General features: G+C 36.0%; 2 protein-coding genes across 6 annotated transcripts in view; both read left to right on the forward strand.

Annotated features, from left to right (window-relative positions):
• LOC120498095 (fibroblast activation protein alpha) overlaps positions 1–3,660 on the forward strand; it is a 39,425-nt gene extending 35,765 nt beyond the window's left edge. For 2 of the 4 annotated variants that reach the window (XM_039700430.1, XM_039700440.1), the window contains exon 27: positions 1,246–3,660. In XM_039700430.1, the coding sequence (XP_039556364.1) occupies positions 1,246–1,347 (102 nt within the window). In that variant the 3' untranslated portion in view covers positions 1,348–3,660. The remainder of the gene's footprint in view (positions 1–1,245) is intronic. The other 2 variants (XM_039700450.1, XM_039700459.1) reach the window with 2 other exon arrangements.
• Positions 1,304–19,255, forward strand: GCG (glucagon). 2 transcript variants are annotated; one of them, XM_039700482.1, is made up of 7 exons: positions 1,304–1,432; positions 12,225–12,325; positions 12,712–12,873; positions 13,742–13,795; positions 15,307–15,444; positions 17,613–17,756; positions 18,756–19,255. In XM_039700482.1, the coding sequence occupies exons 2-7, from the start codon at positions 12,228–12,230 to the stop codon at positions 18,778–18,780; spliced, it is 621 nt and encodes a 206-aa protein (XP_039556416.1). In that variant the 5' UTR covers positions 1,304–1,432; positions 12,225–12,227; the 3' UTR covers positions 18,781–19,255. The 2 variants fall into 2 exon arrangements, with proteins under 2 accessions (XP_039556416.1, XP_039556410.1); XM_039700476.1 differs by lacking the exon at positions 1,304–1,432 and adding an exon at positions 8,317–8,409.
• The last annotated feature ends 3,355 nt before the right edge of the window (positions 19,256–22,610 follow it).

The raw sequence follows: 22,610 nt of genomic DNA on the forward strand, positions 1-22,610 counted from the left end.
TGCTTAAAAATTTGGCAATTGCTAGCTCATTTGTTATTCTTCATAAACAACTTCTCAATTTCTTCCCCAAATGATTTGTCTGCTCTTTTTTTTTCCTTGCCCTTTGCACACTAGCAGGATTTTCCTCTAGTCAAGAATAACTTGGAGGCTTTTAAAATGAGCCAGGGAGAAGAATAAAAATGCAGCCTCCTTATAAGTGTTTTTGATACCGGGTAAAAGAGGAAGGTGAAAGAGCTGAGTTCTGGGGCCAAATTGTCACTAGTTGTGGTAGAGTCTATCTTAAATTGGACTGGCCTGCTACAGGCAAGAACTGAAACAAGTGAAAAGCGTGTAAGATACCCAAATATATATCCAGAATCAGCAAAAAAAAGTTCTCTGAAAAACTTGCATGGGATAGCAGGCGCAGACAGAGAGAGAAACACATAGACAAGATGTTGCAGGATATAAAGGAGAAATAAACAGGGGAAATGTAGATCTGATTTATACGCTAACCTCTGCTTCCAAACGTTTTTTTCTCAGGGCTAATAAGCAAAGTGTTTGCCTGCTATCAAACATACTGGCCTTCTGCCCGAATCTGGTTTCACAGGGCCATGAACTTCCCAAAAAGGGATAACAGGGGTTTATAGGCCCTTTTGTGTATTGCACATTTCTGCCTCTTTTGCTAATCTTTAGCAAATGTGGGTTATATCTTAAGTATTTGGAAAACTGTATGCAGTTGTAGTCATTCTGGTTCAGCTACAGTGGAATGGCAGATCGTTTTGAGTTAGCATAATTCATATGTGTGTTTTATTTCCAGATCGTCACTCACAAGATTCATGGCCTTGCTTTAATGCTGGGTTGTTTTGAATAGAGCTCAAACATTTAGCTGAAATGTTGTTCCTTAGAGCTCAGTACTTATTCCTAAGCAAGACTGTTACCCCTATTACCCAGGCCACACAGCAGGTCAGGGGGATCTCATCCCTAACGGCATTTTAAGGCTCTTTTGCCCGACTTGATACAACTGGCCTGTACGTACTGAGGCAGTAATGCTTACTCTTAAATAACAGAAGGATTAGAAACTTTTTCTCAGCAAGAATAATAATATAATGGGAACTGATTAAAAAAAAATATCAGGTTCCTCGTTTTTCTTGAGCCATCCACTTTCTTGTGTGTAGCAATAAAATACATTTTTTGTATTGTTTAACTCTTGCAGAATTGAAAACATGACATAAGGGGTTTATGTTTTGTTTTTGCTTTTTCTTTCAGTGGTATACTGATCAGAACCATGGAATTCCAGGCCTTTCCAGCAAACATCTGTACACACATATGACCCACTTCCTCAAACAATGCTTTTCTTTGTCAGAATAAGCAGGCTACTCAGAGCATGCTAAGGCGTCTGTGACGTCTTTGGGAGAATGAAAAGACAGCACTGCCCAAGCTGTATAATGTTCAGGTGAATTGATCACAGAAACTTTGAAATTTTAAACTTGATGTTTACATCCACTTTTGATATTGTATATTAGCAAATCTTATGGTAACAAATGTTTTGACACATTTGATACCTGTTTGACAGAAAAAATAAAATCTGAGTGTAAAGGGTCTTGTGCATTTTGTGCTGACTTGCTTAAACTTACAATCTGCAGTCCAAGAAGGGTGGTTCATTGCAAATGCACGCTGTCAGATTAATATGATTGCATTTGTTAACTAGAACTGTAAAATGCGGAAGGACAAAGGAAGCAGTGCAAGTACCTAATTAGCATCCTAACAAGAACCAGTTTCTCAAAATTTATTTCCAACCTTTTGTAAAGAATCCAAGAAGAGATAGGAACAATATCTAACACTGAAGTTTGGATACTTATTGAGAGTATTGAATATGTTCAAATTTTATTCAACTCTTATTTGAAACCTTGATTCTGCAAAACTCTCAGTGTTCAGGTTTAAACATGAAAGCAGGACACTCATGATAACTGTCATACATCAGTGGATTTTCACTTATATTCAAAATATGTGAGCCATATTGACCTGTTTTTAATTTCTAATCATCACCTCAGCATTCAAATTGATCTCAGTGTCATTCATCCCAGACTGGAGGGGAAGGATCAAAGGATTGTGCAAGCTTTCTTTGTTTTATTTCTAGTGCAACTATTTAAAAAATGGTGGAAGTTAATAATGATTGGAATACTTGTATTCTTTTCATTAGTAATTAAATCAGTCTGGTCATAATATAAGAATATTAACAAGATAATTGGCAAGAGATCCACTGTGCATTAAACAATTCCTTGGTCATGTGTTTAAAAAATTCTGAATTAGTCTACTGCATAAGAACCATGGTCTTTCTGACACAATCTCTGCTATTAGCTGTTGAGAGTGCAAAATAACCTAAAATCGGTTGTGTTGCCTTCCCACAAAGCAAGCTGCTTCATAACTCTCAGTCAGAGACCAGTTGCTGCTTCTTTGTGGAAAAGCAAGTGGTTTCATTTGACTTTCTTGACAAAAACATGGGGTTTGGCCAAAATAATTAAAATGTGGAAGTGATTTGCTATGTAACAGCTTCCTTCGTTTGTTAATGGCAATATCAAATCTGATTTTCCACACATGAGAACATTCCTTAGATACATCTTTATGCAAATGTAGTTGCCAAGCTGTTTGTAATGGTTAAATTATACTTTGATGGGAACTCTTCAGAAAATACTCAATTAGTTCAGGTTTTTTTGGAAACGCTGCCAATTACGTGATGTTAATGAGCTTTTTGTTGGTAATGTAATTAAAATTCAACTGCTATAATGGCTAAAGGAAAAAATTATAGCTGTAAGAAAGTTAAAATTAAGCAAATATAACATGAAGTGGGCCTAATTAGATGTTGATTATATGGTCCTATGTGCATTTGCTGCACACAACAGTAGTCTCAGAAATGTGGTTATCTTACAAATAAGGAATACAATTCAGTTGAAATAATGAGATTTAACTCTCAATTTGCTATATTGATACAACACCATGGAAATAATTGTAATGTTGTGGTGAAAGAGAGAAAAAATTAAGCTCTTATCTGAGATGCTTATAGGTTTAAGATACCTGAATATGTCAATGAGAACCTAAGTAATTTGCAAAAAAGCATATCAGTCTTACATAAATACCAATACATTGAGGTCCCTTTCAATTTCTGCACTTTTATTTTATTTATTCTATTGAAAATCCTCTAAGTTCTGGAAATTTGGGCAGATAGATTGGCCCTTTGTCAGTACTGTAAGTAATAAAATGGTGCAATGTGTTGTTCACACCCTGCCCACAGGTCTGTTGTCTGAAGCTTTTGGAAGTATTTGAAATAAGGAACATTTCAGGAAAATCAGTCAAATAAAATAACAGAAGGTACCTCTTTCTCAAGGGGTGCATTAGCTATTTCATTATTAATCTGCCCTGAGGTCTGTTTGTTTCCTAAGGCAACCATAGTACACATCTTCCAAACTGTTCACCATCTACTTTGGCTTGTAGGCAGCAATTGTGGGGATTAAAAAAAAATTAAAATAAGTGTAGTTGCTGGCAACATTTTTCCTTTTTTGTTTTTCTTGTTGTTAATTTCTTTGCCTTACACAGCGTTCTTGCCAAAGAATGGGAATATGTCTCCAGCAGAGTGTGACATTTACACTGAATTGCTGAAATAATGTCTAACCTGAAAGCTTTATGATAGAGCAACCATGTGTTTTGATGACCTGGGAGAACATGTCCTAGGATGCTGTGAGTGTCAAAAAAACCCTCTTGAAAATACATCAATGTCAGATTGCTTCCTGGCCTGTGCTTATAACAGGAAATATCACAGTCAGTCACTAGAAATGGTGCAGAGCACTGCAAACCTATCCTTGTACTCTAACAGGATCACAGAATGGTTGGGGTTGGAGGGGAGCTTTGGAGGTCTACTTATCCCAATTCCCTGTTCACAAGGGCTACCTATATCCTACAGCCCAGGACTTGGTCCAGACGGCTTTTGAACATCTGAAAGCCATCTGGATGCTCTACAACCTCCCTGGGCCACCACTGCCAGTACTTGGTCACCCTCATAGTAAAAAAATTCCTCCTTTTCCTCAGACAGAACATTCTATGTTTCAGTTTGTGCCTGTTGCTTCTAGTTCTGTCGTTGGGCACCACTGAACAGAGGTTGGCTCAGTCTTCTTTGGAAGATATCATCCCTTCAGATATTTTTATTCGGTGATGAGATTCTCCCAAGCCTTTTCTTGTCTAGAAAGAGAACGTGTTCCATTCTGCCTTGTCTACAAACACAATCCATGTTAAAGCATTACCCCAAACATTTACTGGACAGGTATTTGCCCCATTCTGCTTCAGTCAGAGAGAAGAGCCTTAAGAGACGACAGGATAGGCTCTGTTGTAACACATCTTCAGTAGTTCAAGATGAAAGGGCTTGTCCTGAGGTATCAAGGTGAAGCTAACAAAGTATGTGAACAGAAAGTATATATAACTATACTGCAAACATGGAATATGGTATGTAAGAGCCAACACTAGGACACAATTTGAATTAAGCTCTTATGACAGGAATTAACATCCTCAAAGTTTTTCTTCCCACTTTCAAATGTTTTAGAGGATCTAATTTTCAAAAAATGCTGAGCACTTTCTGTTCTTTTCTCTTTTGGATAACACTCTCACACTTCAGATACTCAAACATACCACTTCAGACAATGAAACATGAGTCTTCAAATACCTTCGAATATGACAGGTATTCGAAGACCCATGTTTCACTGTCTGAAGCCTCTGAAGATAGGATGTATTTTTTCTGAATTAGGTAGAGAGGCCCTTGATAAATAGCCACAAATACAGTTGTTTACAAGTCAGTTTCCACTATTAATTCTGTCTAGCTTTTACAAATTAAAACCAGAGCTGAAAAGGAAAAATTGCTTTATTCTAGGAGCTGAAGTGTACATAAATAGTGGAAAGTCACTGATTCCACTCCAAACCTGTCCTCGTCATCTACCTTACTCGTGCTGTGTGAGCTGTGCACATGAAAGAACCTGCAATCCTTATACTTCAAATACATGATTTGTTTCACACAGGATTACTGCAGCTGTAAAGAAGAAAAGTCCTGAAGAGAAATTTAGCAGAAACCAGTCAGGTTCTAGAATATGGTTAGTGTTATACTCATTTTACTCAGATATCAAGTCCAATTCAGACTGCATTCAATACTTCCCAGTTTGCCAGTCAGTTCCAATTACAAGGCACAGCTGTTTAGAACATTTTATAGAGTCATTTGAAGGCTCTATATTTAATCTGAATAATTCATAGTATTTGCAAAGAGCATTTGGTATTACTTTCAATTATGAACATTGTCTTCTCAGAATGTAAAACAACTAGTACATATTGGGCCAGCTCTTCTGCTTGCGCAAATTGATGCGGCTCCATTGACTTGCAGTGGAGCGACTCCAACTTATGTGAGCAGACAGTGTGGGCTGCAGCTCAGTTATAATGGCTGTGCCTCCTGAGGTACAAACCTCTCATCCCCCCTGGCAGAGAGCACGGAGCTGTGTGCTGTGGAAAGGCCTAGAGACCCCAGACTCACCCTCCATTTTCAGAAAAGCATTCATGCTCCCCGAAGGGTGCCCGTGGAGTACACTGTGTGTGTTCTGTACAAGCACAGGTTTATGGATGTAACGTGGTGGGTTTTTTATGTGTGCATGTGTTTACACATATATTCCTCCTATATTGGTTCCTGTTCCCAGGAGGGGAATGATCTTTGTAATTATCGTGTAACAAAGACAGCAAAACGGAAGGGGCTGCAGAGCCCAGCCCTCTGAATTCACAGGAGAGTGAGAGAGAGAATGCTTGCTGTATAATATGAGAAAGTAAAGGGTGTGGGCCTGTAGTCATACCCCAAGATACATACTCCTCCCTTTAGACATGTAATGGATAATAATACAATAGCAATAAATATGTAATGAAGAAATACACAGAAGAATTTGGCGAGGTCACTTTTTTGAATGCATTTGCTGAGGGTTTGTTTTTTTTTACTTTTTACTGTCAAAAGCCAGAAAGTTCCTAATTCATTTAAATGTTCAAATCTTGACAACTTTAATCAGATGATGGTGTGGGAAACTTTGATAAATTCCAGATACAGTGAACACAATCACTCCAATTGAATAATGAGAAACATGAAAGTTTCCCAAAGGCAGGCCACTTTCAGCTTCTGTCTCTTAGTCTGACTCAAAGTATTGTCTCATTTGAGAACAATGACATAGAGGACAGTGAGCTTGCCCTTGATTTTGCCAAGAGGTACCATCTAACTGGTATATTTTAAAATGTGAGAGGAACAAACCTGAGTGTATGTGCATGTCTCATACACTTGATATAATTTTCCACTTTTGTCTGGAAACTCTTCTTTGCTGTGTTCCTGAAATATAATTATAGACTCAGTTATGGCAACTGAGGGTTGCATGGCCCTGCTCTTGATGTTGCATGAACTGTTCTTGATGGCAGTTCACTTCTTTTATGTACATTTTATTTTCTGTGTACAACTTGAAAAACGAATAACTGGTCACCTTCTAGATGCTAGATGACCTGCTCGATGATACAGCTCTGTGACAACCTGCCCAACCAGGTGCACTGAGGTGCTCTGTCTCATTTTTTTTTCTGGAATCATCCTACTGTAAACAAAGCACTTTATATGACACAAGAAAATAAACTGAGATAAAGAAAAAGAGAAAAGCTGTCTGTTTCCTGGAGAAGAGGATATTGTCTCACATTCCATACTGCCTCTTTCCAAAGTATCTTTAACTCAGCATGTAGAGGGATGATTATAGCAATCCCTGTAAAGCGTGTGCGTGTCGGTCCAGGTGCAGGAGCGGTGGAAAGGGCCCTTGGATCCCCATCTGCTGCGCTGTCCCGGTACTGCAGGACACACTGCTGGCCTCCGCGGGAGCCACCGGGTGACCCACCCCGAGGACTAGAAATGGAAAAAATAAACCATTAATCTCATAGATTGATTCAATAGCATAGAAAAATTGCACATAACAAAAATTAAACTTGATGATGTGGACTGTGTAGTGAGACTTAATATTTCCCTGAACCCCTGCCATGGTACCATAGCCAGGTGTTTAGGATAGAGCTCTAGGAAGGATCCAGTAAATTTTGTTTGCCACTCTAGCATGGTTATTAAGTTTATACACTACCTCAGTTGTATCTTATGGGCAATGCCAATCTGGCTGTGGTCAGTCAGCAGACAATTGCCTCACTGAAGCACATTCTTTGCTGGCTTTGAGGAGCAGTGTTAAGGGAAATATGTTTTGTTATAATATTGTATGTGCCTTGTGCCACAAACCAGACAGTGAGGAACTCCAGACTGGAGCACAGGCTGTCATTAACACTCAGTCAGATGTCTATTGTGATTCCAGAACCTTCCTCCTACCTGACTGTCTCCCCTACCTGTCTCAGTCTCTGTGTTGTTGCTGCATGGGTGACCATGGCTTTCTTTGGCAATGCTGTGCCACCAGAGCTATGAAATTGTCTCCATTGAACAACAATAACTACATCCAACATGCACTAGTACACATCTCAAATCTATTTTGTTTAATTTTTTTCCTTGTAGGGAATGGAAATGTGAGCAAATGGTTTATCTTGCAAAAATCTATAGTGCATTAGATTATCTTGCATATAATCTATAGAAATCTATAGTTTCATAGTGTGAAACTCAGTTTATAGTGAATGTTTGGTATGCAGTTCCAAGTGTGTATGAATTTTCTTACAATAGCATTTACAAATTTAAAATTTTATATCTAAGGCTAATCAAAAAAATTTTAAATTTTATCTGTGCTAGGCATAGCCATCATTGCAATATTTCACATCTCTTCATATTCATTATATTGGCACAAGATTACCTGAAGAATCATTCAAGAGATTTTGGGAAAGTTGTGCTTATTTTTAAAAATTGATTAAATTTATAAACTCTGATTTAAAATTGATAAGTGAAAATAATGCTATTGATGTCAATAGAATCAGGACTCTAAATATTAAATGTGGCAAATCAGAAATTGGAGAAATTGCTGCCTTTTGATCCCAGGCACCTTTTGCCCACTGTTTGTCATGTTAATGCCCTTCTGTTTGATATTTACTACTTTGGACATTGCTACCTCACTCCTTCTGCAAATCCATGTTAGCATTGATGTCATAAAGTAAGCAGAATGAATGTGTGAAATTGCTTGTAAAATTATCAAATGAAATGAATAGCAAATATGATGACTTTTTTTTAAAGTTGAATAAGGAAACTGTCAGCAATGATGCACTCCTGTAATGCTTACTAGAGCTGAACAGTATATATATAAGTCTGTGCAAAAGAGGCAGCTAGGCAGAGCTCAGGATCCTCAAGGCTTGCCATAGTTGCAGAAGAGAGAGTAGCTCTTTCTGCAACTGCCACGTATCACTTCTAAGTATAATAAGGTAAGATTTATATGAGCTACCAGAAATTTATTTGAGAAAGCCGAGTGCATTATCTGCATTTTGTTGCCCAAAGTTTGCAATAGAGGTGCAGCTCTTTCAGCAGATTGGTGTTTTCTTCTGAGGTTGTACTCATTGATACTTGGAGTTAATGACATCGTAATTTAAATATTTTGATGTATTGATTATTTCAACAGAGAATGAGCCGAAAAATGGAAATCAACAATTTGTGTTGCAGAATTAATTGAAAGAAGGAAGATTAACAATGAGAACATGAAAGACAAGCATTGTAGTAAGAATTTAAATGAGATACACAATTTTTGATTTTATATTTTTATCTTTAGTATCTTCTGTAAAAATATTTAATTAATGTGAGTTTAAAATTATTCACTCCTTATAGATACTGTCTAAATATGAATCAATGAGGATTAAGCTAGAAGCATGGAAACAAATTCAGTGGGTTTATGTAGACACTGATTTAAAACTGTCCAAGACAGATTGTCACTCTGTCACCCTACAGACTGTCACTCCACTGCCCCACTTTTAGATTAGTTTGTCTCAAGCAACTATTATTTTCATATCACTGTAAGATCAGAAAAGGAAATTTTATAGCACAGAAGTAAAATTAAAGCCTTTCAATAGTTATTGGGATTATTGCATTAAATTTAGTTTAATCTTCTATCCTACTCTGGAATTCCTTTGACAAGAACTGTTGGATTTTACAGAACTTTGTACAAGGCATTATAGCATGGTGGGTAAATCAGATGTAAAATACACCTGCCTGAAAAAGTAATTTCTTTATTTATAGAAATTATTGCTATTTGCAGACAGTTTCATTTCAATAGAAATCTATTTTGTTAATTCATGCATGTTCATATGAAAAGATTCCCTTTTTTTTCCTGCTTTTTAATGTAACTTCATGATTTCTATTTTTTAACTGGAAATAGATACAAATGTGACTTTTGATTTTTTAAAAACTCAATGAAATTAAGCCAGTTAAAATTGTACATAGCTAAAAAAAATCTACTACATCTGTAGTAGAATATATTAGAAAACTAGAAAAATCAGGTTGGTCAAGAAAATAATATTCAAATAAATATCTCATCAAGATTTGAGAGGTATATTTGTTACATATTTCTGGTGATTCAAACTAAGATGTCTTAATTTTTTTCATTTTCAATCAGAAAGATTTGAAAATATTTTCATTAGTCTAATATGCATAGGAATAAAAATTTTCTTTGTGAGATTAGCTTTAGTTTTTCTGTGCCTTGACAATAGGTTTTCATGGGTTTTAGCAGTATCTACTGGTGATATAAATAACTTACAGCAAATAAAACCTTTTTTCTGATTGAGAAATTAATTTATTAGCCAGCATAATTTCTGATAATTTATTTTTTCTCTATAACACATGCCTATATTATCAAGAATAAAATAACAATTTCTTCTTTTAAAACTGTATCCTGTTTAACTTATCAAGAACTTCTGTTGCTGGTTTAACTTACCAATAGCAAATACTAAATGTTGAAAAAACAAAACTGATGCTATTTTTTTAAAGACATAGTTGACATAAGGTTAATAGTTTTTGGAAAAGCTAATTTTATTAATAAGGATTCTCAAAAATTTTTTGCATTTCAAAAACTGCATTTATACATATTTCTTTTTTAATAATCTCACTGTTTTGATTCTGAAAATTTAGAAAGCAGCTGAAAATGCCTTTGATTTTAATGCAATATCTTAATACTTAAGGAATAAAGTAGCCAGTGGGACTGTTCACATCTGAAAGTTCTATAGGCCTGAGACTTTAAAGCCAAGATGAACTGAAATTATCTCTTTACTGACTACAGTAACTTTGAATTATTTTTAATAACTTTTATATAAAAGAAAAGCTTTTGGTGTTGGACCAAACAGTGACTTGGGTTTATGGCTAATCTGGATTGCAGTTTAATAAAGCTACAGACAGCTGTAAACTAGGACTATTAAGCAGGGAAAATTTGCTTATGTATGCTGTAATAGCCAGGCTTTATCTGGTGTCCAAGTCCAGGTTAACTCATTTACAGCTCTATCAGCTACCAGAGGGGTCAATCAAAGCATTCTGAAATGGCCACAACAGAGTCATTTCCTAAAGAACAGGCAGAGCTTTTGTTCCATTGCCAGAAGCCTATGAAATGTGAAATTATGCATTCCTTGAGATAAACATTGGATGTCAGTGTTGCACCACCAAATTACAGCTCCAAATGAAACAGTGAAAGCAGAGTTCAGTACTACAGTTAGGGTTTTTATAGGACTGACTACATGACCACTGTGGTGTATGTTGGTACTGTAGCAGGCTATGCTCAAATGAAGGGGTCAACTCTTATATACCAGGACATTGCACAAGGCAGAAACCAGTCTCCAGACACTGATGAAAAAATGAGTAAAAATGGCAGTGGCTTCTGGTGGAGAGAGGAAAACTGACTCCATTTCTTAATACTAATATCCATCAGAAAATATTATAGCTACACATTTATTTTCCTGAGCTTGATCTTTTATTAAGATTTTGATTGCCTCAAGTATTTTGATACTGATACTGAGGTATTCTAGTAAAATATTCATATTATTCAGTAAGATTCTCTTAAAAATCAGGCCTCACAAAGCACCAGTCCAATAGATTCTTCCTAACCATTGGTAAAATGCCTGCCAATAGTCAAGCTTTGCATGTCCGACTGTAAGTTATTTTAAAACAGATGGAAGAAACAGGTTTCAAAAAAAATCTGCTATGAAGGGGCACACTATGGGGGCAGAGCAGAAGTCCTACAGCAGTAAGATTTTTGATGCAGGAGATCACCTTTTCAGAGGTGTTCATAAAGCCCCCTCATTGGCATTGCTCAGTGCAGAGCCAAGTCTCAGTCTCAAAATGGAGTAATCTGCACCTTCACTACACATCATTCCCTCATCATTTTCTAAGACTTCCTCCAGCCCATAGTATATTTAAATTCAGCCTCTTGTGACAAGGCATTAAAATAGAGAGGATGTATATTTTCACTCAGACTGCCTTATTTTATAAATTAGTAAGCAGTAAGTAAATCAGCTTCAGTAATTCCTGAAGTGGGGCCACAGGAGAAGGGTACAAATTACATTTGGTGGGGAGGGTGTTTTCAGACTGGGACTTACCTTGCTACCACTTTGCTTCAAGGCACTCATGTGTTCTATCTCCCTTTGCTTTTCAGACTGTATCATAAACCTCCATAGGAAAATGCCATGGATGGCAGAAAGGCTTTTTCAAATACACAAGTATTGGCCCAAGTACATGATGAAATTATTTCCAGTGATATGTTGCTGATGTGAACTCATTGCAACTTCTGTGAGAAAGATGGATGGGGAGCTGCTAATGTGACAGTATTCTTGACAAAGATTTGCTTTGTTTCTTTCTCTAGTGAATGACCTGGGAAAAGAAATCATAGCCAAATCACTACCCCTAGTTTTGCAATAGAACTGTATTGCAGATCTAGTGCTTGCCATCAGCAGAACCCAGAGAAGAGGAGAGAACAGACCTTATCCTCTCATTGCAAAAGACAGTGAGGATGCAGTTGCTCTCAGATCTCCTTCCATTCTAGAATATAAACTAGAGCTGAAAGACTAGAACAGAGACTACATCTGTTGAATGCCTACCCAAGGCCCTAAAATGTCATCCACTGGACACGAAACACATCCTAGAAGGCTTTTTATATTTATCTTCGTGTTTAGATCAACACTAAGAATGTTTGGTTTTGACGTAATTGATTCAGACATATGTAAACATAATAACATTTTTCTTTGTTGTTTTATTTCTGTTTTGACAGGCAATGAAAATGAAAAGCATTTACTTTGTTGCTGGTCTCCTTTTAATGATAGTTCAAGGCAGCTGGCAAAATCCTCTTCAGGATACAGAGGAGAAATCAAGGTAAATTCTTTAGACCAAACTTTCACAAATACTTGGCCTGAACTTTGTTTTCTTACACTTTGAAGCCAAACATACTATAATTTAAAGACCCCTTTATGCAGTTCTTCATCTACCATTGAAATCGACAGGGTTTTTAATACTGCAAAGCTTAGCACAGAAATTTGGGGTGTTAAAACAATGGCTGCCTTATTTATCCAAGAAGACTGTGTAATTGGGCAGTGTCCAGTCTGCTATACAGATTCCTTTTACCAGACAGCTACTAATCAATATGCCACTTGCTTTCACTTTGTGGGAGTAAAAAAAAAAGTATTGTTAAAAGAAAAATCAGTGCACCTGTAGACTGTACTGCAACCATTGCAGATTAACAAGGTCTAAACTTTTCACAGATCATTCAAAGCTTCCCATTCTGAGCCAATAGAGGAATCTAGACAGCTGAATGAAGTGAAACGTCACTCACAAGGCACATTCACCAGTGATTACACCAAGTACCTGGACACCAGACGAGCTCAGGACTTTGTGCAATGGTTGATGAGCACTAAAAGAAATGGGTAAGCATTTTGGTCACATTGATACAGATCTCCACAAACGGAAACAGCCAAGAATCTAGCCAATTCAGTTTCTTGGTATCAGCTCCCCATCCCAGACCATGGATAAACCTCAAATAAGTACTTGAGGAAAATTTATGTATACAGTCATAGAGTCATTTAGTTTGGAAAGGACCTCTGAGATCAAGTCCAGCCATTAACAAATATTAATATATTATTAGAAATGAGAAACATGCAAAATCAATCAAAAGGATTTGACTAAATCAAAGTGCAGTATCTGATATGCCACCTAAAAACATTGTCTCAGCCTCTTTGAGACAAATTTTCTCAGTGAATCAATTAAGTTCAATACAAATAAGATATATAATGTACAATTCTGGGCCATTAGGCCTCAATAAAACTTTCCTATCTATGGATACTCTAATCCTGATGTTTCATTTGTGAAAAGGCAGCTGAAGTGTAAGTTTTGTTGACCACTGCATAATTTACCAATATCCCCACTATAAGTTGGCATGTTTTTTTTTAAACATACTTTGATTCAACTCAAGCTAGCAAGGTGAGAGCAAGAATAATGTATAAGTGTGTCAGTCTTGTGTTCTAGAGAAAATCTGTCCAAAAAGAATCCAGAAATATCCAGAAGAATCTATTATATTAATGCTTTTAAATCTCTGTGGAAATCTTTAAAGTATAAAATAACAATGTCTACACATTGCACGAATTTAAATTCATATGTCTTAAATATAATTAATATAATATTAATCTATGAGTCATGGGGGTTTACTACAATATTCAAATAATAACTAATAAAGCTTATGCAGGCTCTGGAGTGTACTGGTAATAATGATCTAATGATTGTGCAATTTCACTACAGCCAACAAGCACAGGAGGACAAAGAAAACAACAAAGTCCCTGACCAGCTCTCAAGGTATTGTTTGTCATAACTTGTTATTCAAAACCAGTTTGAGTTCATTTTCAGTTAAACAAGAAAGAGAACAACTAGTGCTCCTTGAAATGTTACCACAATCAAAGAAATATCAATCAAATGCATTATTTCACTCCCGCTTTTTAAAAGGAAATAGGATATGTTATTTATTCCTGCACCTGTGTTCTATAGCTATAGATGCAAGTAATGCAACAGGATGAGAATAACATAAAAAGAAAAACTTGGTATAGAGAAAGGCAGAAAAGAAATAAACAAAATCAACCACATTATGTTGAAGAATAAAAAACTGGTGAGAAGATTAGTGAAAGGAAGGTGGCCAGGAAAATTTGCAGAGAGATGATTGAACATGATGCAATGTTCATCCCTCAGCCCTCAGTCCCATGTTTCATAAACCACTTATTACAGAAAGGAGAGGACTGCTGAAGGCCAGAATTCTGTTTCTTGACTGTGATTTTGGGAAAGGGTTAGAGAGATTGGAAATTTTAAATAAATAAAGGAGAAATTGAGTAAGTGTTGCTGCAAAACAGATTAAAATACCTATATTAATTCTTTCTCTTGTCAGAAAAGCTAAAAAGGATAGCCCAGATCAGAAAGACCCTTAACGTTCACACTGTCAATATTAATAACAAATTTGTAATAATGTTTCCGCTTCATTGAAACAGCATATCTCAAAAAAAATTAACATTTCATTAAAAATGTTCCAAACAACTCTAGTTAGCATGCTGATGAAAAGTGCAGATGGTACTAAATTAGGAGGAATGGTGACATCCCAAGAAGAAAAAATAATAGAAAGAGCTAGATTTGGGCAGAAAATAGCAAATTTTGAAACAGAAATGCTAGGGAATTTATTCATGGAAAATATTCCATAACATGTCTACTTCTTAGTGCAGTTTGCCTTCCCAGCAGCCACTGTAACATAATTTTGTGTTATATCAGAGAAAGAACCACAATGAGGTGTAGGGAGGGAGAGGAGAATGCCTTTAATAAGATGGAGTTGATCAGGCTTGAAAGTTTTCCAAGATTATGACTTGGTCAGAGTGATGACTTAAAAGGTTCATAAAACAACTCAAAATGTAAGTTTGAAAGGAATTAATTCTGAATAGTTTGGCTCAGAAATAATGAAGGTGAAGGTAGGGGGAGCATTTAACAAAGAGCAACAAAAAGCATGTCTATATAATACAGTACAGTTTCTAGCTCATACTTAATTAGTAAGACCATTCCAACACAGCTGTAATTGCTTTCCACACCTGAAGTGAGTTGTTCAGAACTAGTTCAGGAACATCTGCATAAAACTGTACTGCACAGTACAAGCCACACCTTCAGCATTGAAACCTAACAATAAAAAATACATCAAGATCAATCTGAGGCGCAGAAAGAACCCCTCTCTCCTATAGAAACACTAGTCTGGCAAGCGGGAAATTAAAATCAATGAAGATTGTTAAAAAGTTAAATTTTTACATGGTCTTACACACTCTTACCCACTCTCCTTTCAGCAATGCAATCTCCAAGCGCCACGCGGAATTTGAGAGACATGCTGAAGGCACCTACACCAGCGACATCACCTCTTATTTGGAAGGTCAAGCTGCCAAGGAGTTCATCGCTTGGTTAGTGAATGGACGAGGAAGAAGAGAGTAAGAATCCATCCATTCCTATTATTAAATTTTGCCTAGTATTTGGAGTTAAAAATCATGTCTGATGAAACTTTGATGTGTTTTTGATCATTCTTGCTGTACTTCATGTCTTTCCTTTGTATTAGAAGATATTATGTTGGTGATGGACTACCACTTTACATTATTAAGTTCAAATACAGATTAAAACCTGTTCAGTATGCTGTTACACTTTAAAAGGTCAAGTTTTATTTAAGGTCAACACATCTAAAACTAAACCAGACCTTCTTCCTCTAACTACCACCTTTCCCCTTCACATAACATTGCTTACAGTCTCCTTAACTGTCATTGAGATTATTCAAGCCAGTGTCATCTTAAATTGCTTTCTCTTTTTTTTTCCTTTTACAGTCCATCTTTTCCTCTGCAATATTTCCAAGACTGAATTTTTACCAATGTCATCAGGTGTACTCTGTGTGCTGATGATCATTCCCAGCAGTAACTAATAACTTCTTTTCCACTTCCCGTGCTTCTCAGAGTCACCCCAAGCTGCTGCTGCCATAACAACTATCATTTGCTATAACTTATCTTCCTTTTTAAGATGCCTCTGATTCTTTTGCCATGGGTTGCAGTTCCCTGGGCACAAAGCTCCATTAATGGTTTTGCCTACCTATGATTTCTTTAATTTCTACCTTGTTCTCCACAAACTCATTGCAGATTTCTGTGTCCTATCCACTTCATGTAGTCCCTCATGACTTTACATCTTTTGTCATGATGGTCTTGCACTCAGAATGGCATTGCCTCCAGTCTCCTGCAGGCATCTTCTGCTCATCTATTTCCAACTCTGCATGGTTAGGAGCTACACCATGCAGCTGCCACTCCCCACCTTTTAACTGTTCTGTACTTATTTGTGCCTTTAGACTGTAAGCTCTTTGGGGCAGGGATTTCAGCTCATCCTCTGATTAAATATTCTGCCAGCTGTAAAGTATTATGTAAGTCTCTCACTTTACATAAATATAAATAATAAATAATAATAATAAAATACAATCTGTAAGACAAGATTGTGTGTTGTAGTTAAGGAAGACTAAATAGGAAAAAGTAAGTCAGTTTTGTCAATATTGACAATTTCCTGAACAAAACCAGAGTTAAAAAAATTAGGTCAGCTATACAGAGAAGGGAAAACTGATTCCCCTTCCTAGTTATGTTCAGACTTCCACTTGTTTTTCTGTCATGTTTTATTTTCATGAGCAGAAATAGGGTATTTCTGTATCCATTTGAGAGAAATACAACCTCAATTGAGCTAGGAAACCTAGATGGGCAATTAATTGTAGACAACACTTCTGCTTTCCAGCATTTAGTACTATTTGTGGTTGAACTTGTATAGAGCCTTCCTTGAAACAAACCAGTCTGCCTGTCATTGGATCCAGGACCCAGGGTGCTTCAGCATCAGCCCACCTTAATGAAATCCATCAAAATCTTCCTATATTTGATGGGATGAAACAAGAGAGGAAAGTTTTCTAAATCAAACTCTGGCTTTGACAAACTGGTTTTCCAGCAGAAAAAAAGAATGGGAGTGAAATTCAAAAAAAGAATGGAAAAATAATTAGGATCTGATTCCAAGTATAAAATGCAACATTCTACATTGATTTTGCATCAAACAAGCACATAGGTTTTATACAGGTGCTTTAAGTGAGCTATTTCAACCACCCTTCCACAAAAAAAAAAAAAAAAAATTTGCTGCTCTTAATAATTCTTATTAAGAATAAGAATTCTTAGAAAATATAATTTTAAGTAAATAAATAGGCCTTATGTCCAAATAAAACAGAAAAAAAGTATGAAAATTTTACTGTAATGTTTTAGTAGTGGTATTTCTTAAATACCAATTCTTAGTAAATGTACTGGTGCCTAATATACATGACATTAGACACTGCAGACTGAGATATATTTTTGCATGTATGGCTTTCTCAGAACTGCTGGAGAAGAGTTTAGGCTCACTGGAAGGAATGGCTGTGTGTTTTGAAAATTATGCCTCAAAAGATGTTCTGACACACATCGTGCTGTACTGAGCCATAACATTGGGCTCAACCCTTAAAATGACAGGGAATGTGCAGTGTACTGGAACCCTGCAGTAAGGCCCTTTAAAATGGTTTGTTTGTTTTGATCTGCACAGTGCTGATAATTTCTTGCCTTTGAAGTTTCCCAGAGAAAGCTCTTGTGGCTGAAGAAATGGGTCGAAGACATGCAGATGGCACTTTCACCAGTGATATCAACAAAGTCCTTGATGACATGGCTGCCAAAGAGTTCCTAAAATGGCTAATTAACACAAAAGTTACCCAAAGGTGCCTGAATTTTATACTATTCTTAATATACTGATATTTAAAATGCATTTGTCACACCTGGGGCAAATACTACTAATTTTTCTCTTAGCTATTGATATATCTGTAGTATGTTGCAAACTTTGTTACAGACAGATGGGGAAGGATAAGACGCTAAATGGAACTCATTCCAAATATTATTTGAAATTTTGTCAATGCTGAACCTCTCTAATAATAGCATATTTAACTTGAAAGTAGTTCTGCCACTGAATGTTACCAGAAGTAAGGTCATATTAAATTAGTGAAAAAAAAAAGCTTTGCTTTGCATGGACATTATAAAATCAGAAATATTTACTGGTAACATTACACCAAATTGATTATTCTTTAAAGACTGTGATATAAAACACTGCATTAATCTGTGGCTTGTCATTAGGGAGGGAACAGTGCTCTAATCTGAGCTCCTGACAGGTGACTGTTTGGGAACCCTGCTTTAGTTTTTCTGTAGGTAGGCAAAGCAGCATTTCCTAAATGAGTGCTGTGAACAGGTTAATATTTGGGAATTATTTGTTAAAATTAACACAGCATTTTAAAAAGTAATTAAATGCCAACTCAAGACACATGTGAGTGGCCAGATTTTTTTAACATGTTAGATATCCCATTTGGATTATTAAAGCACCCCAAAAGACTAGTTAATTTTGGAAATCTGAAACAAAATTAACTAAAAATTTAGAAGGTGTAGTTAAAATATAGTTTTTATTAAAATGTTACTATTTTTATGTTTGTAGTTCAGTGATGAAACAAACAATTTAGGAAAAGAATCTATTAGAACTACTAAAATGCTTTTCCTTTAGGAATAATTGTTTTCAATCTGTTATTAGAGAGAGGCATTGAGAGGTCTGTGAAACTAACATCTGCTCAGTCTTAAACAGAAAAAATATGTTCCACACATATTTCATAAATCTTGGGAGACTTAGAATATTTCCTAATTGCTGCTGCTTTTTTTCTTTTTTTTTTTTTTCCCAGAGACCTTTTGGAAGAATACCAGTAAAAATGAAGAATAAAATGGGATAAATTAAGATCTTCATTTCATCAACTGCCAGTTATTAGGAGATTCTGAAATCTGTATTCTGTCATTTACATTTGTTGTAACAAAGCTATGTCACCTTGCATGCCAGGAAATAATTGTACTATAGTTTAGTGTTGCCAAAGGTTTATATATGGAAAACCTGTTGTCTAAGGGATGGTTTTCTTAACAGCTTTAAGACTGTGAAAGTTCTATAACTTCATGTTTTGCATTTATTAGGACTAAAGTAACTCCATTTATATTTAAGGATAAAAATATTTTTCTAAAAAATTTACTTCTACACAAAAATTATTCAATTGCCAATTATATGTGTTATTCATAAGGGGCTGGCAGTTACAAATGCCTGAGAAGTGAATATCCCTCTTAAAACCTTTGTTATAAAAAGGCTAAGCTTTAAGGGTATTAAATTATAGCCTTAAATAAATTTTTTTCAAGCTTCTTTTCTGTTGACTTCTCATTGTGTATATGCCACGTTCCTTGTTGCACGCCATTTCATTTTATTCTAATATTTTAGTGTCTCTGGGATCTTAGAAGTGGTTTGTTTGGAATGATACACTCAGCATTGTTTTGTCACGTTTTCTCTGCAATGATTCCCAGAAAAGAGCTGTGTGAACTCTGAACTATATTTAGGTGAAAAATAAATCATGCAAGATGAAGCTAGAGGAGGAAACATGACTGAAGAGACAATTACTCTTCATTAGCATAAATTCTGGCTCAGAACAGGAGGACAGCTTTGAAAATGTTAAGTGCAATATACTTCATAAATGTGGAAACTGCCCCAGAACTCCTTCAAATTTTGTAAGATTGCCAAATCAAGCCAAGGCCCTCTAATCTTATTCCATCCTTCCTTCCTTCTTCCTCTGAGAATCACTTTTATGGGCTGCTGCTCCTACTTCCAATAACTACCCAAAACCCCTTTTCTTCCTCGTGTTATTTTAGCAATATCCAGGGATCTATATTAAAATGTCCTAAAGGGCAAGTGGTTTAAGAGAAATCCAACGGTCTCAACAAGTATCTAGCAGAAGTTGGTATGGAATAAGACCAGAATCAGAATTAGTACCTGTAATTTTGCTAGGAATAAAATTTTTATGGGAATAAGTTTTTAAAAGCATCTGAAACTTCCACTTAGAATCTAAAATTTCTGAGAAAATATTAGATCATTCTTCCAAAGTGTTATAGGAATGAATATTCTGTAATTTCAGATCAGAACAGATCATACCCAATTTGGCATCTTGATCAGCTTCTTGGCAACAACAGAAAGCTGTTCTAACATCCCAACTTTAAACAATTTAAACTCAAAAGAATCTTGCACTAAAAAAATATAAAATCATAACATCCAAAATGTCACTGTAGATAAGAAAAGAAAAAGTAAAAATAGCTGAAGACTATGTATACATCTTATTTGTTTATTTAATCCCATTTGTACACAGTGGTTTGGGTCCAAGTGCAACTGGAAAAGATTCAGTTATACATAGGTGGATACATATGGACCAGGATAAAATGGTATGAGGTAACTCTTCTGTTCCCACAGACTGAGCTATTGCCTTTGAATTTTTTTCTATTTCACTTTGTCCAGGATGTTTTGGTGTTCTGAAGGACAGGATTCCTCAGTTACAAATCCATTTTTCCGCAGTGTCTGTCACCAGGGATTTCGATCCCCTCCTGGTGATGGCTTTGTCAGCTATGAAAATACTGGGCTTTCCACACTTTTACATATTATATGCTTTAGGAACAGAGTGATATAAATTATTTTCTCAAGTTTATGCTGCTTGTCTGGAACACAACAAAAACATTTAACCTCTAATTTTCTAAGTCCCAATCTAGAGCATGAATAAAAAGTAACCTTTTCTTCACAAGTGAGATGAAACTGAGCTTATAATCAGAAATATCAAACACATGTTTCACCTCAACAGGACTAGGATTTACATTTCCTGAAATCACAGAGCAAGTCCATATGGCATCAGTAATAAGGTATGCCCTGGATATTTCTTGCACATGCTACATGAAATTCAGTGAAGACTATAAATATAGGGAAAAATAAGTCACAACCTCTTTGTCTTTACTACAATAGCTGGAGTCCTCTGTGCATTGCACATGTGCTGCCTTGAACTTCCAGATGGCCTTATATTTAAAAGTGTCCCCACTGCATTTTATTTGCTGAGTGTGCAGCATCTTTTCCGTACTATTTACTAAGTATCTGGAAAAATAAGTATATTGCATTAAAACAAGACAACTACTTGGAATTAACATTAAAAAAAAAAAGAAACCTGAGATACTTTAACCATTCAACTGTAACATGATTCTTACATGTCAGAGGACATATAAGAATCTGTAGTTCCCAGGAAAATAATTTTCTAAAGAAAAACATACAAACTTGAAAGAGCTAAGTGACAGCTGCTATTAACCACATTGAAATTGATGTCCCAGTGGCATAATCACATAAACCAGGGATTTTTCTTTCTTGATTTACAGTCAACACTCTTCACAATCCTCTCAAACAGAACCAATGCAAAGATGTCCTACAAAACTGTCATGCCATTTCAACTTCAAATGCAAAGAAAAAATGAAATTCCACTATTCACTGGGGCCACTGAATCCATACAAAACTTTATTCAGCCCATATTTTGTCTCCCACAGCAACACACTGAGAAATCGGGGATACATCATTGCACCTGTAAAGTGTACACATTTTAGTCACATTTTTTTAATCTGCAGAGAGCTTAAGTTTTCCATATTTGCAGTTTGACTTTTCCAAATATTTCTGGAGGAAAAGCTCAAATATATAAACAGATGTCTACCAAAGTTTTGAGTTTTACTGAGGCTAGAAGTCTGAGCAAGACATTGCATCTGGCAGGTCCCCCAACTGTTTGGGAAGATCAGCCTCAGGCTGAAAGCTGTATTTTCATTCTTTTCTAGTAAGTAGCTCTTTTCACTCATGCAACTTCTTTATGAACTGCTGTGTTGAACATACAATAAGAAGCTACAGCTTCTCAAATTTCATCACATAGCAGCCGCTGCTGGATAGTCACTTGTTTAATTTCTTGGCATGGTGCTAATACATATCTGATTACAAAAGAACACCACAGTATAAAGTCACTTGAAATACTTAGCTGGAAGAACTTTTTTAAGTCTCAGGCTATCACAAAAGACAATCTGACTGAGAATCAGATGACCATAACAATATTTTTGTGGGGATCATGGGTATTTTGATCAGTCAGGAGGAACTTGAGATTTTTTTCAAGTTGTAGAGAATCACTGTTAGGAATTATTACAATTAAATGGAAAACATATTCTGCTTTACTGACCATTACTGAATCACTCAGGTGGTTCTGCCTACAGATTTGGGTCCTGTAAGTCCCTCTGGCATGACCAGAGTCAGAAGCACTGTAGGTTAGTAAAAATTTCATCTAGACATAGGAACCCAGATTTCCAAAGGCACTTAAAATGGTGTTCCCGCAGAAACCAGCCATATGCATTGACAGTACTGCTCCTTTTTTCTCTTTAGAATTCACAACAGAGAAACTTTAAAACATGGTAGATAATCCCTCAAAATATTACTAAACTGCAACTTGGCTATGAAAAGGTACAAAACATTCAGGTACATTTTTTCACAAGACTGACATAATTTGACTTTGCTGTATTTTGAGACATTGTGATGATGACTACTTAAATGTTTAGGGGGGGAAAAAGCACAGATTGGCTGAATTATATCTATATTGGGATTTCTACTCACTAGGAAAAGGAAAATTCCCCCTGGGGTGAGAGGTGGTGGTGTTCTATTTTCCTTTTTGATT

Source organism: Passer montanus, unplaced genomic scaffold (genome assembly GCF_014805655.1).
Source record: "Passer montanus isolate IOZ18808 unplaced genomic scaffold, ASM1480565v1 scaffold1, whole genome shotgun sequence".
In the NCBI taxonomy this organism is placed as follows: Eukaryota; Metazoa; Chordata; class Aves; order Passeriformes; family Passeridae; genus Passer; species Passer montanus.